We start from the raw sequence: 15,341 nt of genomic DNA, 5'->3' as shown, positions 1-15,341 counted from the left end.
GGGGGGGGCGCGGTTGGGGGACGTTTCTCATCCGCCCCCCCGCGGGTGGCCGGACAGCGGAAGTGAGGGCTGGAGCTCGCTGGGCATTGTGGGAAGCCCCCCTCCCCTGGGCTTGCGGTGGCTGGGGTGGTGCGGCGTGGGGTCCCCACACGCCCTTTCCTCGCGAGGACCCGGCTCGGCTGAGTCTAATGGCCCGGGGACCACTGCGATGGTAGAAGTGGGTCGGGGCTTCAGCATCCGAGCCCCCACCGGGTCTGCAGACCCCAGTACTGTCCGCGCGCCTGGCCTTGGGGGCGCGCGGAACCGCGGGCCGCGGGCTGTTCCTAAGCCCCGACGTGCCGTCCCGCCGCGCGCGTCTCACAAACTTGGAGACTTCCCCCGCCCTCCCGGGCGTCTCCGAGGACCTCGCGGTGTGTCGAGGCGGTACTCCCCTGCGCCCAGGGCGCGGCGGACGACGAAGGGCCGGGCACCGCGCTCTCCCGCCTTCAGGCACGCGGAGCTCTCCGGGCTGAGGCGCACCTTGTGGCGTGGAGACACGGGGAGGTTTCCGACACTGGGGCTTGGTTTTGGCTAACTGGTAGCAAGAAGAGCCGCGCGTGGCTGTGTCCCGCCACATCACCTGCACATCGGGGCGCGGGGTCCTGCCACGGGTCGAGAAGGGATTTGCCCCGTGTCCCTCGGACAGTAATCATTAGTAGTGCGCGCCGGAACTCCAAGGTCCGGCCTTTCGGGATGGGTCCCCGCCCCCGGTGGCGCGGTGGGGTTCAGGCGCCCCCGCTGTTCCGGAGCGCTGGGCGGGAGGAATGGGAAGCGCGCCCCGCATTCTTGGCTGGCCTTCACGGGGCAAAGGCCACCGCGCTTCCTCCCCCGGGAGCGGTGGCGGGAAGGGAGGTGAGCGCGTGGCAGACCAGCAACGCAGGGGAGTCAGCTCGGCCGAGCCTTCCAATGGGGAGGCGATGGGGCCGTCGGCGCCCTTCCTCCCCGCGGGCCCGCGCCGTACATTCCTCGGAAGGTGGGAGGCGGCGGGCCATTATGGATGCTTTCTCAGGACGTGTAAGGAGGCATTCACGGCGGCAGTGGGAGGGCAGGCCGGGGGAATTCTCCTTGAGTGAGCAAGGGCAGCCGCGGTCTGGCAGCTGGTAATGCAAACCTCCACACTCCCTCCCCACTGCCAGCGCGCGCCTCCAAAATGGCTGCACAGACACCCCCTTCCCTGCTTTCTAACGGGGGACCCTCGGGTCACATCCCTGTCTGCAACAATAGCCCAAATTGCTGGGTCCGCACTCTGGCCACTAGGCACAAAGCCCTCCTTGACCTCCTGAAGCGGCTGGCAGGACAAGCTCAACTGGCTGGGGACCTGGAGCTCAGGTTCAGCCCCAGGAGGAAGAGGGCCAAGTATACTCGTCAAGGTGCTCAAGGCCAAACGCATGAGTTACCCTTGGAGTCACTGCTGGCACTGGGGGGAGGGGCAGTAAAGACCGCCTCCTTCAGGTATCTCTGTCTTTCTCACACACACACTCACCTCTCTAAGGAAAGTGGCTGTTGATGGAGTGTCATGTCTGTTGTCTGGTGGTGAGAGGAGGGGCACTGGGAGCATCCAACTGTTGTTAAGTGTCGTTCAGTGGATTCCGACTCTTACGAAGCCTGTAAAGGTTTCTGAGGAGCCGCTGGTGAGTTTAAACCACTGGCCTAGAGATTAGCTCAGTGTTCACCCCAAAGCTCACACCAGCTCAGTCTCAGTAAATGCTTAAGAGACTCTGCCTGTGGGAAACAGGTCTTGGGCTCATTTGGTGGATCACAGCTGTCATGACCCACCCCACCCCACCCTGTGGGCTTTTGGTCAGGGAATGAGACAGCAGTGTCCAGAACTCACAGGAGCCCTGGGCCTCCCTCACCTGGGAGTGTGAGCCTGCTCCCTGCCCCCACCCTGCTGGAGAAACAGGGTCACCCCCCACAGCCCTGCCCGTGACTGGGGACCAAGACTCCGCCTTCTCCTCACAGCAACCAGGAGCAGCAGCTGTGGTCTTTCAGCAGGGCCAGGAGGAAGAGGAGGATCATGTGGTGGACTCCCCAGAGCGGAGCCGCCTGCACTGATGGGGAGTGCAACCTGCCCAGCCCAGGAGCCCCGCCTTTTCTCAGAGCACAGCATCGGAGCTAGGATTGCAATCCCTATTGGAGAGGCCAAGCTGGGCCTCTGAAACCCGGTACAACTTGAGAATGCAGACCTGGGCATCTAGAGTTAGCAAGAAAGGGTCTGGGGGGCACGGTGGCCAGAGTGCCAGGGTGAACCAGTCTCAGCCCTGCCCTTACTGAGCTGGGAAAGGACATAGGACAATAAACATGATGACTGTACTGTGTGGTCTCCTCTGTGCTGTGCCCATCTACAAAGCCATCCCAACAACTGTAGAGTGTGTCCAGAGTGTCCCTGTGGGGTCCAGGCCTCAGGGGTCTAGGGAGCCAGGGCCTTGGACTCAGAGGCCCAGGGATCCTTGCACACTCTGCCTGCAACACCCCACCCCACCCAGGGGCCAGGATCAAAGCTTTGGGGGCAGGCCTCATTAGAACCACAAGCTGTACCATCTAACTGGCAGGACCCTCAGAAGACTCCTGGTACAGCCACTCTGCACACCTGTGTTCACAGGCCCCCTGCGCCCTTTTCCCGGCTCAACACCTTGTCTCATCCCCACTGTGTGGCTCCAGGGTCAAGCGCCTGCAGGGGACCTAGTCCCAAGCCAGACTGCTCTCCTGCCTCCGAAAGCAGGAAACTGCCTCTAGTGTTCACAGTCGGCTCTGGAGAGGGAAGGCTGGGAGGAGCTTGGGAAAGGAAATTAAAGAGACAGAAACCCTCCCCTCAAGCTCCCTCCCAAGGTCCCCAGGGGCAGTCCCACCTTTCCCCCCAGCTGGGTTGTCTATGAGGTAGGTTGTTGCTGTCACTTGTCTTAGAACCTGCCTGTTTGTTCTCCAGCCAGTGGTATAGCTCTGTTGTCCCCATGGCAACAGCCCTGGGAGCCTGCCCCTTTCCAGGGAGCTACCCACAACCTGTCCCTGCCCTCTTCCAGACTTTGCTGGAAGCTTGACGGGAGGGAGAGAAGCAGCGAGGCTGTGGGCTAGAGGGGTGCTCACCCCCCACCGTTCATCATCATAGGTCTTACAGTGGACAGAGGCAGAAAGATAGAGGCAGCCAATCTGATGAAGAGCCCCGCCTGAGCTGGGGGAGGCTGCCCATCCCACCGTTGAGGTGGATGAGGCCTCCCCACGACCACCCAGCCACCAGGACTCTGAGGGCCAGGGGCTACTGGCCAGCTCCAGGGCTGCCCCACCCTACCATCCTCCAGGCTCGCGCCCTTGCCAAGGCCCAACTGCCTCTCCAGCTGCCACCGCCAACTGTCACCCCGTCTCCATTCCAAGCCTCTCACCCCAACTGTCCTTCCAAAACACCACTGCCAATTGCCACCCTTCCTGAGCCCCGTCCCCAGTGGCCAGCACCAGGGGCTCTGTATTCCAGACTCCTGGGGACAGAGGCCAAGCCACACCTGCTGAGAGCCGGCTGGCAGCAGACAGGGGCAGAAGGCAGGAAGAGTGAGATGTGGGCAGGCAAGAGCTGGGTGCAGACAGAGCAAGGTGGCAGTCCTCAGTGCCCAATGCAGTGGTGGGAGCTTTTCTCTGAGGGTCTTCAAACAGCTCAGCCTGAACTTTGACCTTGCTCTGGCCAGGACAGGGGGCTCAACAATGTTCAGGGTCACATTTTGACTCTCCACCAAGCCACTCTAGGGCTGAGGGGGGTGGGGGTGAGGCGGGAGACAGCTCCTTCTATGGTCCAGTTGCTGAGAGGGCCCTGGGTTCCCTCCAGCGCTGAGCCACTTACCTGCCCTGTCTCTTTGCTGCCACCTTGCTCTGTCTTCCCCCAGCTCCTGCCCACCCACATCTCACCCCTGTCCTGTCTTCTGCCCCTGTCTGCTGCAAGCCGGCACTCAGTATGTGGGACATACCTTCACATTGCTTCCCTTCCCTCCTCTTCCCTGTGGCCTCCGTGAAGGTCTCACCTCCCTAGCCCCCTGGCTACTAGATGGCTCTGATACACAATGGGCGCCCTGCCCAAGTTGGTCCCCACCAGGCTGACCTCAAGGTCCTGCTGCCTGTCCACATGCAGGCACAGGCCTAGGCTGAAATTCCATCTCTGTTGGACTCCGGAGACTAGAGGACAAGTGGGCCCAGCCATCAGCATTGGGTCTCACCTCCCCACCTCCCCCACCCCAGCCTCAGTGCCCCTGGAGAACCCAGCTGTTAGGGGTGGTGCACTGTGGATGGCTCGAATTGCAGCTGGCCAGTGATAGTTCTGCAGATAGCATGCTGACGAAATGGACACTCAGCTCCCAGTATCCCTGCCTTTGGTCCTTCAGGCTGCAACACTGGCAGGGCCAGGGCTGACCATGTCAGTCAGAACTAAGCACCTGTGTGCCAGACTTATGCACCATCTCGCTGGCTCCCCAACAAGGGAGCCAGGCCAACTGGCCCAACGCTAGGGCCCAGGAGGTAGACACCCAAGTGACAGGGACTCTTCCCCCTTCCACTAGAAAATGGTCTTTCAGGTCCCATGGGTGGGGCCTGATGAGGTCTCCCACCCTATACAATGGCAGGCTGCTGTAACCACCTAGTTCTTACCTTGCTTGGCACAGGACAACAAAGCATATGCTAGGTCTAGGAGGAAGGCAAAACCTCTGCCCCCAGAGCTCACCTTTGGGGGAGTCAGTGTCTACACAGGCAGAATCCTTTCAAGTAGAGTAAAGTAATAAGAAAGGAGACTTGGTAACGCAGTGGATTATAACCTGGGCTACTAGCTGTAAGGTTAGTGGTTCAAATGTATGAGTTGTTCTGTGGGAGAAAGATGAGGCGTTCTGCTTCCACAAAGATTTACAACCTCAGAAACACTATATAGGCTCTATGAGTCAGAATCACCACACCCACCACCAAAGTAGCCAGAAGGGGCTCCCAGGAGGGAGGACAGCTGGGTTATGGTAAAGGCACTGGAGCCAACAGGGAAAGAACCAACAAAGCAACCACAGGGTGCCTTTCTGATGCAGACAGTGAATGAACAGCAACTCTAGGAGGAAGAGAGGCACCTCCTACACAGAGGAACCCCAACAACACAAGTAGGTGCTCCCCCTGCCTGGACGTGGGATTGACGCCCCACCTAAGTGGGCTAGACTCGGTGATGGTACCATCACCGAGAAGACACATGGCAGACCCTACTTTAGCCAAGTGGTCAAGATGAACATCCCCAGGGATGTGTCAGTCCCCTCCCCCCAACCCAGTGTGATGTGAAGAGAGTCCATAACCCTAAGCTGTTGGTGTTAGTTGCTGTCAAGTTAGCCCCCAACCCATAGCAACTTCTGTATGGGAGCAGACCAGTGGACCTTTCCTCCACAAAGTTGCCAGGTGGGTTTGAACTGCAAACTGCTGCACCACCCAGGCTCCTTTGACCCCAGTCTGACCATGAGGAAACTATCCATTGAACCAAGATTTGGGGCATTCCCAGAAAAGTTGACTGAGCAGTAACCCCCACAAGCCAGGGGACCCTGGGAGCCGTGACTGCTCAGTAGGACCGGGACGACAACCTCAATGGGAAGCTGCTCTGCAATGTGCCAATGTGGGACTCTTAACTTTGATATGCCCACCCAGGGAGGGGAGTGGACAGCACTTTAGATGTTAGTCAGTGGGGGGTCAGGGGAGGTGCCTCAGGAACTTTAGATGTTTTGACATTTTTCTGTAAATTTATAATGATTCCAAAATGAAAGGTTATGTTGAAGAAAAAAAAAAAATGTAAAATAACAAACAAAGGGAGCCATATCTTTCAGGCATTGGTACTGCCCAGGGAGGCGGCAGCCACTTGGGTTGGTCCGCCAAAGTTCACTCACCTCCAAAATTCAGGCACCGGGACTTAGCAGACACATGGCTCTGCCCAGACTCAATGGACTTGTAGGCTTTCAGTGACCAAGGTGAGCTGGGAGGTGTCTCCTCTGTGCCTCTGGGCACAGGGACGTTGAGCCCTGCTCACACACCTCCACTCCATGAACCGCTGGACCTTTACTTGCATGTTGTACAAGCACATGTCTGGGTCCCTGTTTCTGTGTGTCCATGCATGTGTTATCTCTGCATGACTGTTAACACTTGTTGATGTATGTGTGTCCTTTTTGTATGCCTGTTCATGTGTGGATCTAAGCATGTGTCCTTTGTGCGTGTTCATCCACATGTGTGCTGTAGTCCTGCTTGGGCATGTGTCTGTGAATGGTGGCATGTCTGTGTGCCATGTTTGAATGGGTCTGTGCTTGTGTGTGTGTTTATGGGTAACCGTCTGTATTTGTGAAGTGTATCTGTGTGCGCACGGCCACGTATGTATTGGTGTGTTTACTTCTCTTACATCTGAACAGCCTGTACCCACACCACCAGGCCTGAGGTGTTTCTGCTTTCAAGGGCTGCTCACAGGACAGAACCTTGGGTCTTGGGGAAGGTGGGGGTCCAGGCAGCTTCCTTTGGAGATGGATGAAGACAGAGAGTTTGCAACATGAGCCCAACAAAGGCAGGCAGGTCGACAGAGTGAGTAGGTAGGGAGGCATCACTGAGCCATGCTGCGGACTGAGCAGAAGTGGAGAATGAGGGTGAGTGTACATCCATGGGATAAGGAAGCCAGAAGCACAAGGTGGTAGCTGAGGCAGGGCTCCAGAGTGTATGGCTAGAGACAGGAGGCAGGAAACCCCAAAAGCTGGCATGGGCCCCCGTAATGACTGAAAAATTCCTTGTTGGGAATGATGGGGATGGGGAGAGCCAACGATGTCCCCTCCTCAATATGGTTGGGGTCAAGGGACATTGGGAAACATATTGAGTCACATGATACCGGAGTCACCTCATGGTATTTTTCCCCATTCTCCACTGGGTGTTTCAAATGTCACTTGGCAGGAGCCAAGGCAGAACCCTTTGGGCTCCTACCTTCTGCACCCCAGGAAATGTAGACTTGAACTCCACACTTAATTCCTAACAATTCACTCTGGTTGAGGGGCGTGTCAGGACAGAGGTCTGCTCTCTGCGCCTCAGTGTTCCATCAAGTGGAGTGAAATAGCCTCTAACCCAGGCTAGATTCTCCCCCACCAGCAAGTGATGCTTCCTCAAGCTGAGTCTCCAGCCTGGAGGACATGGAAAATAAAAATAACATCTACTGCCCTGTGTCCATGTCCAAATCACATGCACCCAGCCCTGCCCACCTGCATGGATGATCCAGCCTCAGCCATTCATTGGCCATTTACCATCCAAATTGCACCTGCAGTTACTCTGATGTGTCACACATTCCATCCTCCTGCCCTACCTTCCCTGCACTGGCTCCTAGCTGCTCCCAGCCGCACCTCACTGCTCTGACCCCAAGGCCTAGACACAGCAGCTCTTCCCCGCCTCCCCTTGCACATGCCACTTCTGGCTTCTGGTCACCTGGCCTCTCAGTTCCCCTGAGGACACACCCAGACCCTTCTGCCCTGGATCTCACCTGAGGACAGGATCATGTCTGACCCCCTCTTGCCCTGAGTGCTGGAAACTCTGGAGTCACCTGGCCGGAGCTGGAGTCTCCTCCCAGCTGCCAGCTGTATGGTAACACGCATGCCACTCAGTCCCCAGGTGTTGACATTACAGGCAGGCCACAAGTGGGGGCTCTAACAAACACGTGTCTTCATAGAGCTGAGAATACTAGACGTCAGAGTATAGGGAGCTAACTCGAGGGAAGGCTGGCGCTCTCTGTCAGTTCTAGAGGGAGGTCCCTGACTCTTTCAGTTTCTGCTCGTGGGCAGTCATCATGTCGTGTGGCATCTCCATCTCGCATCTTGCTCACTTGCCTGTTTACTCTCTTTTGTATCTCACAATAGATGACTTAAAAACACACCTATACCAATCCTGTCTCATTGTTGTTGTTGTCAGGTCCGACTCACAGCGACCCCATGCACAGCAGAACGAAACAATGTCCGATCCTGGGCCAACCTCACTACCGCTGCCGCCCTTGACGCCATCAATGATGCCACCTGGCCAATCCATTTCATTGGGGGTCTTCCTCTTTTTCTCTGACCCTGTCTCATTAACATAAGAAAATCCGTTCCCAAATGAGATTATAGGCACAGGTGTTGTTCCGTTTTGTGCCACCCTTGTATCCGTTCTGACTCATAGAGACCCCGCATAGGGATTCTGAGGAGTGGCTGGTGAATTTTGAACCTGGAGTTAGAATTTACAATACATATTTTGGGGGACACAATTCAATTCATAGCATTTCACCACTTGCTTCTCCTCCCCCACAATTCTTTCATGGGAAACAATTCATCTCATTACATCATCCAAAAAGCCTTAACTCCAAATCTAAACTCTCATCTTCTGAATCATGTAACTCAAGTATGGGTGAGGCTTCAGGCGTGTTCTCTCCTGGGGCAAAACTCCTCATCATCTGTGCACCTACAAAATCTAGAATACAAGCTATTTGCTTCCAAAGTATAATGAATGGTGGAACCGGCAACAGTAGACATTTCCATCACAAATGGGGGAAGTGCGAGGGAAAGAGGGATCATGGGCAGCAAGTAAGTTCAAACCCCAGCAGAAGAAATCACACTGGTTCTCAAGACTTGAAAACATTTCTCTGTTTTCTGAGACCATCTGGGCAATGGTCCTGCCCTCAGGACTCTGGGACTCCGGGTGTTAGCCACACTTCCTAGAATCTGCATGGAGACCCTGGGCCCTGGGCTTCAGCCTTGCCTTCTAGGCCCACTGAGAGGGCAGCTCTGCTCCCTCGGCCTTGTGTAGCCCCATTCTCTGGTCCATCTCGTGGAAACTCCATGTTCTTTGTCCCTTGGGTATAGCAGCCGTGCCCCCTTAGCTTTGGATAGTGGTCCCATACTTGGCACAGCTGACTGGCAGCCCCACACTCTGGAGCCCAGTTAGTGAAGACTCTCTGAAACCTAGGAGGTTGCAACCTCACTCTTTGAGATGGAGGCAGCTCTGTTCTTCTGCTCAGACCAATAGTTCTGAAGATCTTCAAGCTGCTCCAGGCACGGCTCTAGTCTTTTCTTGGAGGGCAACAGATATATCTCCTGTGATCTCTCTCCTGTCTGTAGGGCTCCAAGAGTCAGTGTTATCACCTTTAATTCTTTCTCTGTCCCCTTCAGTCTAAGCACATGGGTTTTCTGCTGTAGTTGCTGGTTAGCATCATCACCCACATGCTTAATCTCTTTAGGAAAAGATCGTGTAGGAGACTTCCGGCAAGATGGCAGACTAGGAAAACACACTATACAGACCCTCTACACCAAAGACACAGGAGACCACAGGAAACCAACACAGATGAAAATCCTGGAGCCCTGAACCTCAGATGAAAGGTTAGGGAAGTAGATTGAGTGCTTGCTGGGAGGAGAAGCTGAGCAGGGACAGTTAGAGAGGGAGATTGACTGGTGCAGCCATCTTCAGGTGACAAGAAAGGAGACAGCAACCATGCTCATACGCTCAGCCACAATCATACCCTCCATGGATCCACCCACTGGGTAAGAGCCAACAATACCAGTTCCTATACCACCTGATCAACAATAGATAGCAGCCAACACCACTGAACCCACCCCTACACTGAACAGTGAATGGAGAATGGTGTACATGCTTCCATTCCCTAACTACACCCATAGGAGACAGGTGGTGAAAGCCTAAGAACACATCAGTCTACAGTCCTCCATGAAGTACAATTACAACACCACCACAACGCACCAGAAACAACAGACAATTTTAGTTCACATAAAAAAACAAGAGAGAATGATTCAAACAAATGACCAAGATGCAGAGCCAGAAAGCATTGCTCAGGAAAAAATGGCACTAGAACAAACTGAAAAAGAATTCTATTCCGACACCTTCGAGGATTGATAGGAAGTTAGCGAAAAGCAAGCAGAGCACAGAAAAAATTTAGAAGGATCCAAGAAAACACTACAAGAACCAACAGACAAAATCAATGCAAATTTTGAAATAATACAAAACCTGTAATTAAAAATCCAGAAGATTAATACTAAGATCTCAGAAATGAACAATATATTGAAAGGGCAAAGAAGTATATTTGAAGCAATGGAAGTCCAGACTAGTGAGCTTGAAGGGAAATTTCTCAATACTAGTATGCTAGAAAAACAATCAGAATAAAAAAATTTAAAAAATCCAAAAAAAAACCCCACACTAAGAGTCTCGTGGGACACCATGATGAGGAATAACTTACGGGTGATTGGAATTCCAGAACAAGAAGAGACAATAAAAAGTATAGGGAAATTGTCAAAGAGTTGTTGGAAGAAAACTTCCCTAACACCAAGAAGGATGAGAAGATAAGCATACAAGAAGCTGAATGAATCCCAAACAGGATAGATACCAAAAGAAAATCTCCAAGACATCATAGTGAAACCTTCCAAAATCAAAGTCAAGGGATGAATCCTGAGAGCTGCTAGGGGAAAAAAAAAAAAAGTTACCTACAAAGGAAAACCAATAAGACTAAATAATCTTTGGTTTTTCAGTAGAAACCATACAGGCAAGAAGACAATGGGATAACATATACAAAACTCTGAAAGAAAAATATTGCTAACCAAGAATCATATACCCAGCAAAGCTTTCTCTCAAATACAATAGCAAAATTAGGACATTTCCAGATAAACAGAAATTAAAGGAATTTGTAATAACAAGACCAACTTTACAAAAAATGCTAAAGAATGGTCTTTGGTCTGAGAACCACCAAAAGCAGACAACAACCTGAGATTACCATAGATGACACCACCACCCAGAACCCAATCCAGATGTAGAAGTATTTAAAGTAAAACAAACCTACAAGACTGAAAATAGGGAACCGGGAACCGGTGATATCAATTTAATGTAAAAAGGGAAGAATATTACAGAACTTCCAAATGGCAGTCAAGTAGATTTCAATGAGGGAGGAAAAAAATTACAAGGTAACCGCCAAGAAAATGAACACACCTTTATCTCGAACTTTATTTAAAAAGAAGAAAGTTTAAAAGATTTAGTAAACAGGAACACAACAGAAATGAAAATGACAAGAAAACCCACAAACAAAATGAACTCAGGGCTGAAACTTATGTGGAACTAAGAAACCAGCAACGCCACACACAAACACACAGCAAAATGATAACCATCAATCCATTACACTGAACGTCAATTGACTAAATGCACCAGTCAAGAGACAGAGCAAACTGGATAAGAAAACAGAGGATCCTTCAATATTCTGTCTACAAGAGACACATCAAAAAGATAGAGACAGGCTAAATGCCCATCAAGGAGCTCCAGTAGTGTAGTTGTTACGAATCGGGCTGTGAACCGCAAGGTCAGCAGTTCGAAACTACCAGCTGTTCCGTGGGAGAAAGATGAGGCTTTCTGCTCCCGTAAAGATTTACAGCCTCGGAAACCCTGTACAGGGTTGCTATGAGTTAGAACTGACTCCATTCCACGGCACATAACAACAACAATAAATGCCCATCAACAGAAGAGTGGTTAAACAAACTTTGGTGCTTATGCACTGTGGAATACTATGCAATGTTGAAGAATAAAGATGAAGCTGCAAAACACCTCACAACATGGATGAACCTGGAGGATATTATGCTGAGTGAAATCAGTTAATAACAAAAGGACAAGTATTGTATGAGACCAATATTATAAAAAGTTAAGAAAAGTTTTTCCTGATAAAAGAAACATTCTATGATGGTTACAGGGGCAGGGGGAGGGAAAACTATTCACAGACTAGAGGGTAGACACATGTTAACATGGGTGACAAGACAGGCAAAATACAACAAGAAGGAGGTTGGCAGAGGAAAGACGAAGGTAGGGTGAGACACAGGTTGGAATGCAAGAGTTAAAGTGAACAGAGATAAACACTGTGAATGGATGGTACATGGAGGGGATTGCAATTATTGTAATGAAGCAAAGTATATGATTTGTTCAATATATAACTGACGATCTGCATTTTATACAATAAAATGTTTTTTGTTTTGCTTTTGTAGCTAGGTCCTTGGTGGAAATTCTAGAACGTGTGTTCCTTAATTTGTATAACAGAGTTTTCCAAATCTTTAAGTTGTGTTTTCATTTTGCACAGTTCATTTTTAAGCCCATCTCTTTCTCATTCTACTGCAAACACCAAGGAGAAATCCTGAAGCTCCTTTAAGACCTTGCTTAGAAATATGAGGGAGCTTCTAAAAGTGAAGTGCTTTGGCACTGCACAAAAGCATTGCCCTTCCTCCATTTTTCAATGACATGTCCACTGTTTCCTTGTAAAACCTCAGCAGAAGCACATTTAATGTCCACATTTCTAGTAGTCTTTGTTGACAACGCCATATGTATTCTCGAAGATGACAGAAATTTTCCCTCTATCTCTCCTCACTTCCTTCTGAACCCTCATCAGAATTGCTTTTGACATCCAATAGTCTCTTTTAGGCAATCCTATTCTTCCATCCTCTATCCATTTATGACCTAATTCCAAAACCACTTCTACATATTAGGTATTTGTTAAAGCAGCAGCATCACTCCTTGGTACCAAATTCTGGCTGAGTTCTCCAGTGCTGCTATAACAGAATACCACATATAACATATAACATATAACAGAGGCTTTAACCAACAGAAATGTAGTTCAACACTAGAGTTCCAGATTCAGGGTGCCATTAAAATAACAAAGAAAAGCCATTCCCAAATGGGATGATAACCACAGGTATCATTGTTGTTGTTAAATGCAGTCGAGTTGGTTCTGACTCATAGTGACCCTGTATAGGCTTTCTGAGGAGCAACTGGTGGGTCTCAACCATCAACTTTATGGTTAACAGTCCAGTGCTTATCCTATAACACTACGCCAGGACTCCAGATATAGGGGTGATGATTTACAACATAGGATGGGACTTCAAAAAGTTTGTGGAAAGTTCTATTATATTTTCATTTAAAATTTCCACAACTTTTTGAAGCCCCCTCATATGTTCCTGGGTACACGAATCAATTTGAAAACAGCCTGAAGGGTGAACATTCTCTTGAAAGAGCTAAGGAGCCAAAGGGCCACGGTTGACCTTCTATAGAGTGGTCAGTCCCAGGAGTTATGTCTTCATTATAGGTGTAAATACCTATGCTTGGAAGGGTGTGGATAGAAGGTGCATCTTGGTGGGGAGGGGTTGAAGGCAGGCAGGTGACAGTATTTTGTGGGCATTTTCTCCCTGCTGGGATTTGGGCTGGGTGCCTGGTGGTGGCTCTGGGGTAACCACCTACTGAGTGCACAGGTGTATTTAACCACTCTCACCATCTCTCTATCTACTTATGGTCACCAGGAGTCAGATCAACAACAAAGAGACACAAACTATGTGCTTTAGGGGAAGGTGATGCCCTCTGCCAGACCCCAGACTGTCTTAGTAAAGGACGAAGGACTGTCCACTGACGTACGGAAGTCTAGAGCTGTCTATCAGGGATGCTTCGACACCAGCGAGTGATGGCCATTCCCCTTCTCTGTCTTCATTCTGCACACGCTGTTTGGCACGTAATCATTGTAGTTTGCTAATATATTGACGCCGGGACAGAGGGCCTTCTGAGTTCCTCATTCATGGTGCAGAGTGGGACATGCTTGGTTGTACTGGAACCTCTCACCCTGGGTTGTTGTTGTTGGTAGGTGCCATCGAGTCGGTACCGACCCATAGCGACCTTATGCACAGCAGAACAAAACACTGCCCAATCCTGGGCCAACCTCACAACCGTTGCCACGCTTGAGTCCATCGATGCTGCCACTTGGCCAATCCATCTCGTGGGGGGTCTTCCTCTTTTCTTCTGATCCTCCAACTTACCAAACATCATATCCTTCTCCAGTGACTGCTCCCTCCTGACAATGTGTCCACCACTTGTCTGTCAGTTTGCCATACTGTGGTGGCTTGTGCGTTGCTGGGATTCTGAGGGCTATGCCACCAGTATTTTAAATAACCAGCAGGGTCACTCATGGTGGACAGTTTTCAGATGAGCGTCAAGACAAAGACAGACTAGGAAGAAAGAGCAACGAACTACTTCCAAATCTTTAGTCACTGAAAACCTTATGAATAGCAGAGAAACACTCACCCTGGGACAGGACCGTAATTCAGGGAGCCTGGGTTAATGTTGTTTGTGGTCCTACTCATCCCTGCTCTGTTTATTTTGTGAGTAATAAATACCTGCTGATCTTGCCATTGGAACAGTGTCTCTGATCTGTGCTCTGCTTCAAATGACCCTTCCCACTAACAACTTGTAAACTTCACACATTACAGAGACCCTGGGGAGAGGCTCCCTGGTCCAGGGGCTTGTCGGGCTGGCAGAGAGCAGCACTTTGGGGTGATTGCAGTCAAAGAGCAAGAAGTGGGGGCTCTCTGCTGAGCCCTCTGTCTTTGAAGATATACCCCAAGACAGGCTCCCATCAAGACATAGAGAGAGAGGAAAGTTTAAGGGGAGGGGCTGGATGGGGATTGGGCTACCCTGCCCTATGGGGTGGGCAGGCATTTCAACTGGTCAGACCACTCCCCTTCTGAGCCCATAGCCTGCTCAGAGCATCCTTCCTGGATGCCACACAGACGGCTTAGTACCTGCAGTGGCTGTGGATACCAAGACCAGGTTCCAACCCCACACACACCACCAGCATGGGACTCTGAGTTCTCCTCCCTGGGGGATCTGGTGCCAGGGTGGTTCTGTAAAGCTGAGACTGGAGGGCTTATCAGACCACAGGTTTTCCTGAGGAAGGAAGGGTGGGTGTGGGCCTCCAGGATGGGGTGCCTCCTCTGGGTGTGCCCGGCCAGTGAAGGGGTGCACACACTGCCCCTCTTTCCTGGGGAGTCAACAACCCTCCCTGAGAGACCCAACCTCACTTCAGACAAGCAGACCCTAGGCTAGAGGCTCCTGGCCCCTGGGGCTGTGGTCCCTGAGACCCCGGACCAATTTCAGCCTTGCCCTGGCATGTCCACAGCAATTCCCATTAGATGACTGAGGAACCTGTGGCCTGGAAAAGGACATACACCAGCTCAACCCCACAGTTCACCAAAACCCATGTGCCAGAAGATTCAAAGCTGCCCTATTGTAAGAGCTCCAAACTCAAAAACCCCCCGTCTATCACCAGCAGGAAGGTGAACAAATGGTGAGATTCTCCAAGAGGGGGTGACCGTCCAGCTGCAGGCACCCAGTGGGGACACACAGAGGAACAGGGCCTGTGTGGAGTCCAGGAGTGATGATCTTCGGGTATGGCAGCGTATAGACGTCCTGGCTGGACCGTCCCTCACTCATCTGCGTGTAGGTGACATGATGAGGCCAGTGTTAGGAAC

General features: G+C 51.3%; 1 protein-coding gene across 1 annotated transcript in view; it reads right to left on the bottom strand.

The window, feature by feature from the left end:
- LOC102837398 (basic salivary proline-rich protein 2-like) overlaps positions 1 to 616 on the bottom strand; it is a 1,742-nt gene extending 1,126 nt beyond the window's left edge. The window contains exon 1 of the mRNA XM_006873377.1: positions 10 to 616. Within this exon, the coding sequence (XP_006873439.1) occupies positions 10 to 616 (607 nt within the window). The remainder of the gene's footprint in view (positions 1 to 9) is intronic.
- Between the last annotated feature and the right edge of the window lie 14,725 nt (positions 617 to 15,341).

Source organism: Chrysochloris asiatica, unplaced genomic scaffold (assembly GCF_000296735.1).
Source record: "Chrysochloris asiatica unplaced genomic scaffold, ChrAsi1.0 scaffold00238, whole genome shotgun sequence".
Lineage (NCBI taxonomy): Eukaryota > Metazoa > Chordata > Mammalia > Afrosoricida > Chrysochloridae > Chrysochloris > Chrysochloris asiatica.
The sequence above is the reverse complement of the archived record's forward strand: the minus strand, read 5'-3'. Positions and strand labels throughout refer to the sequence as shown.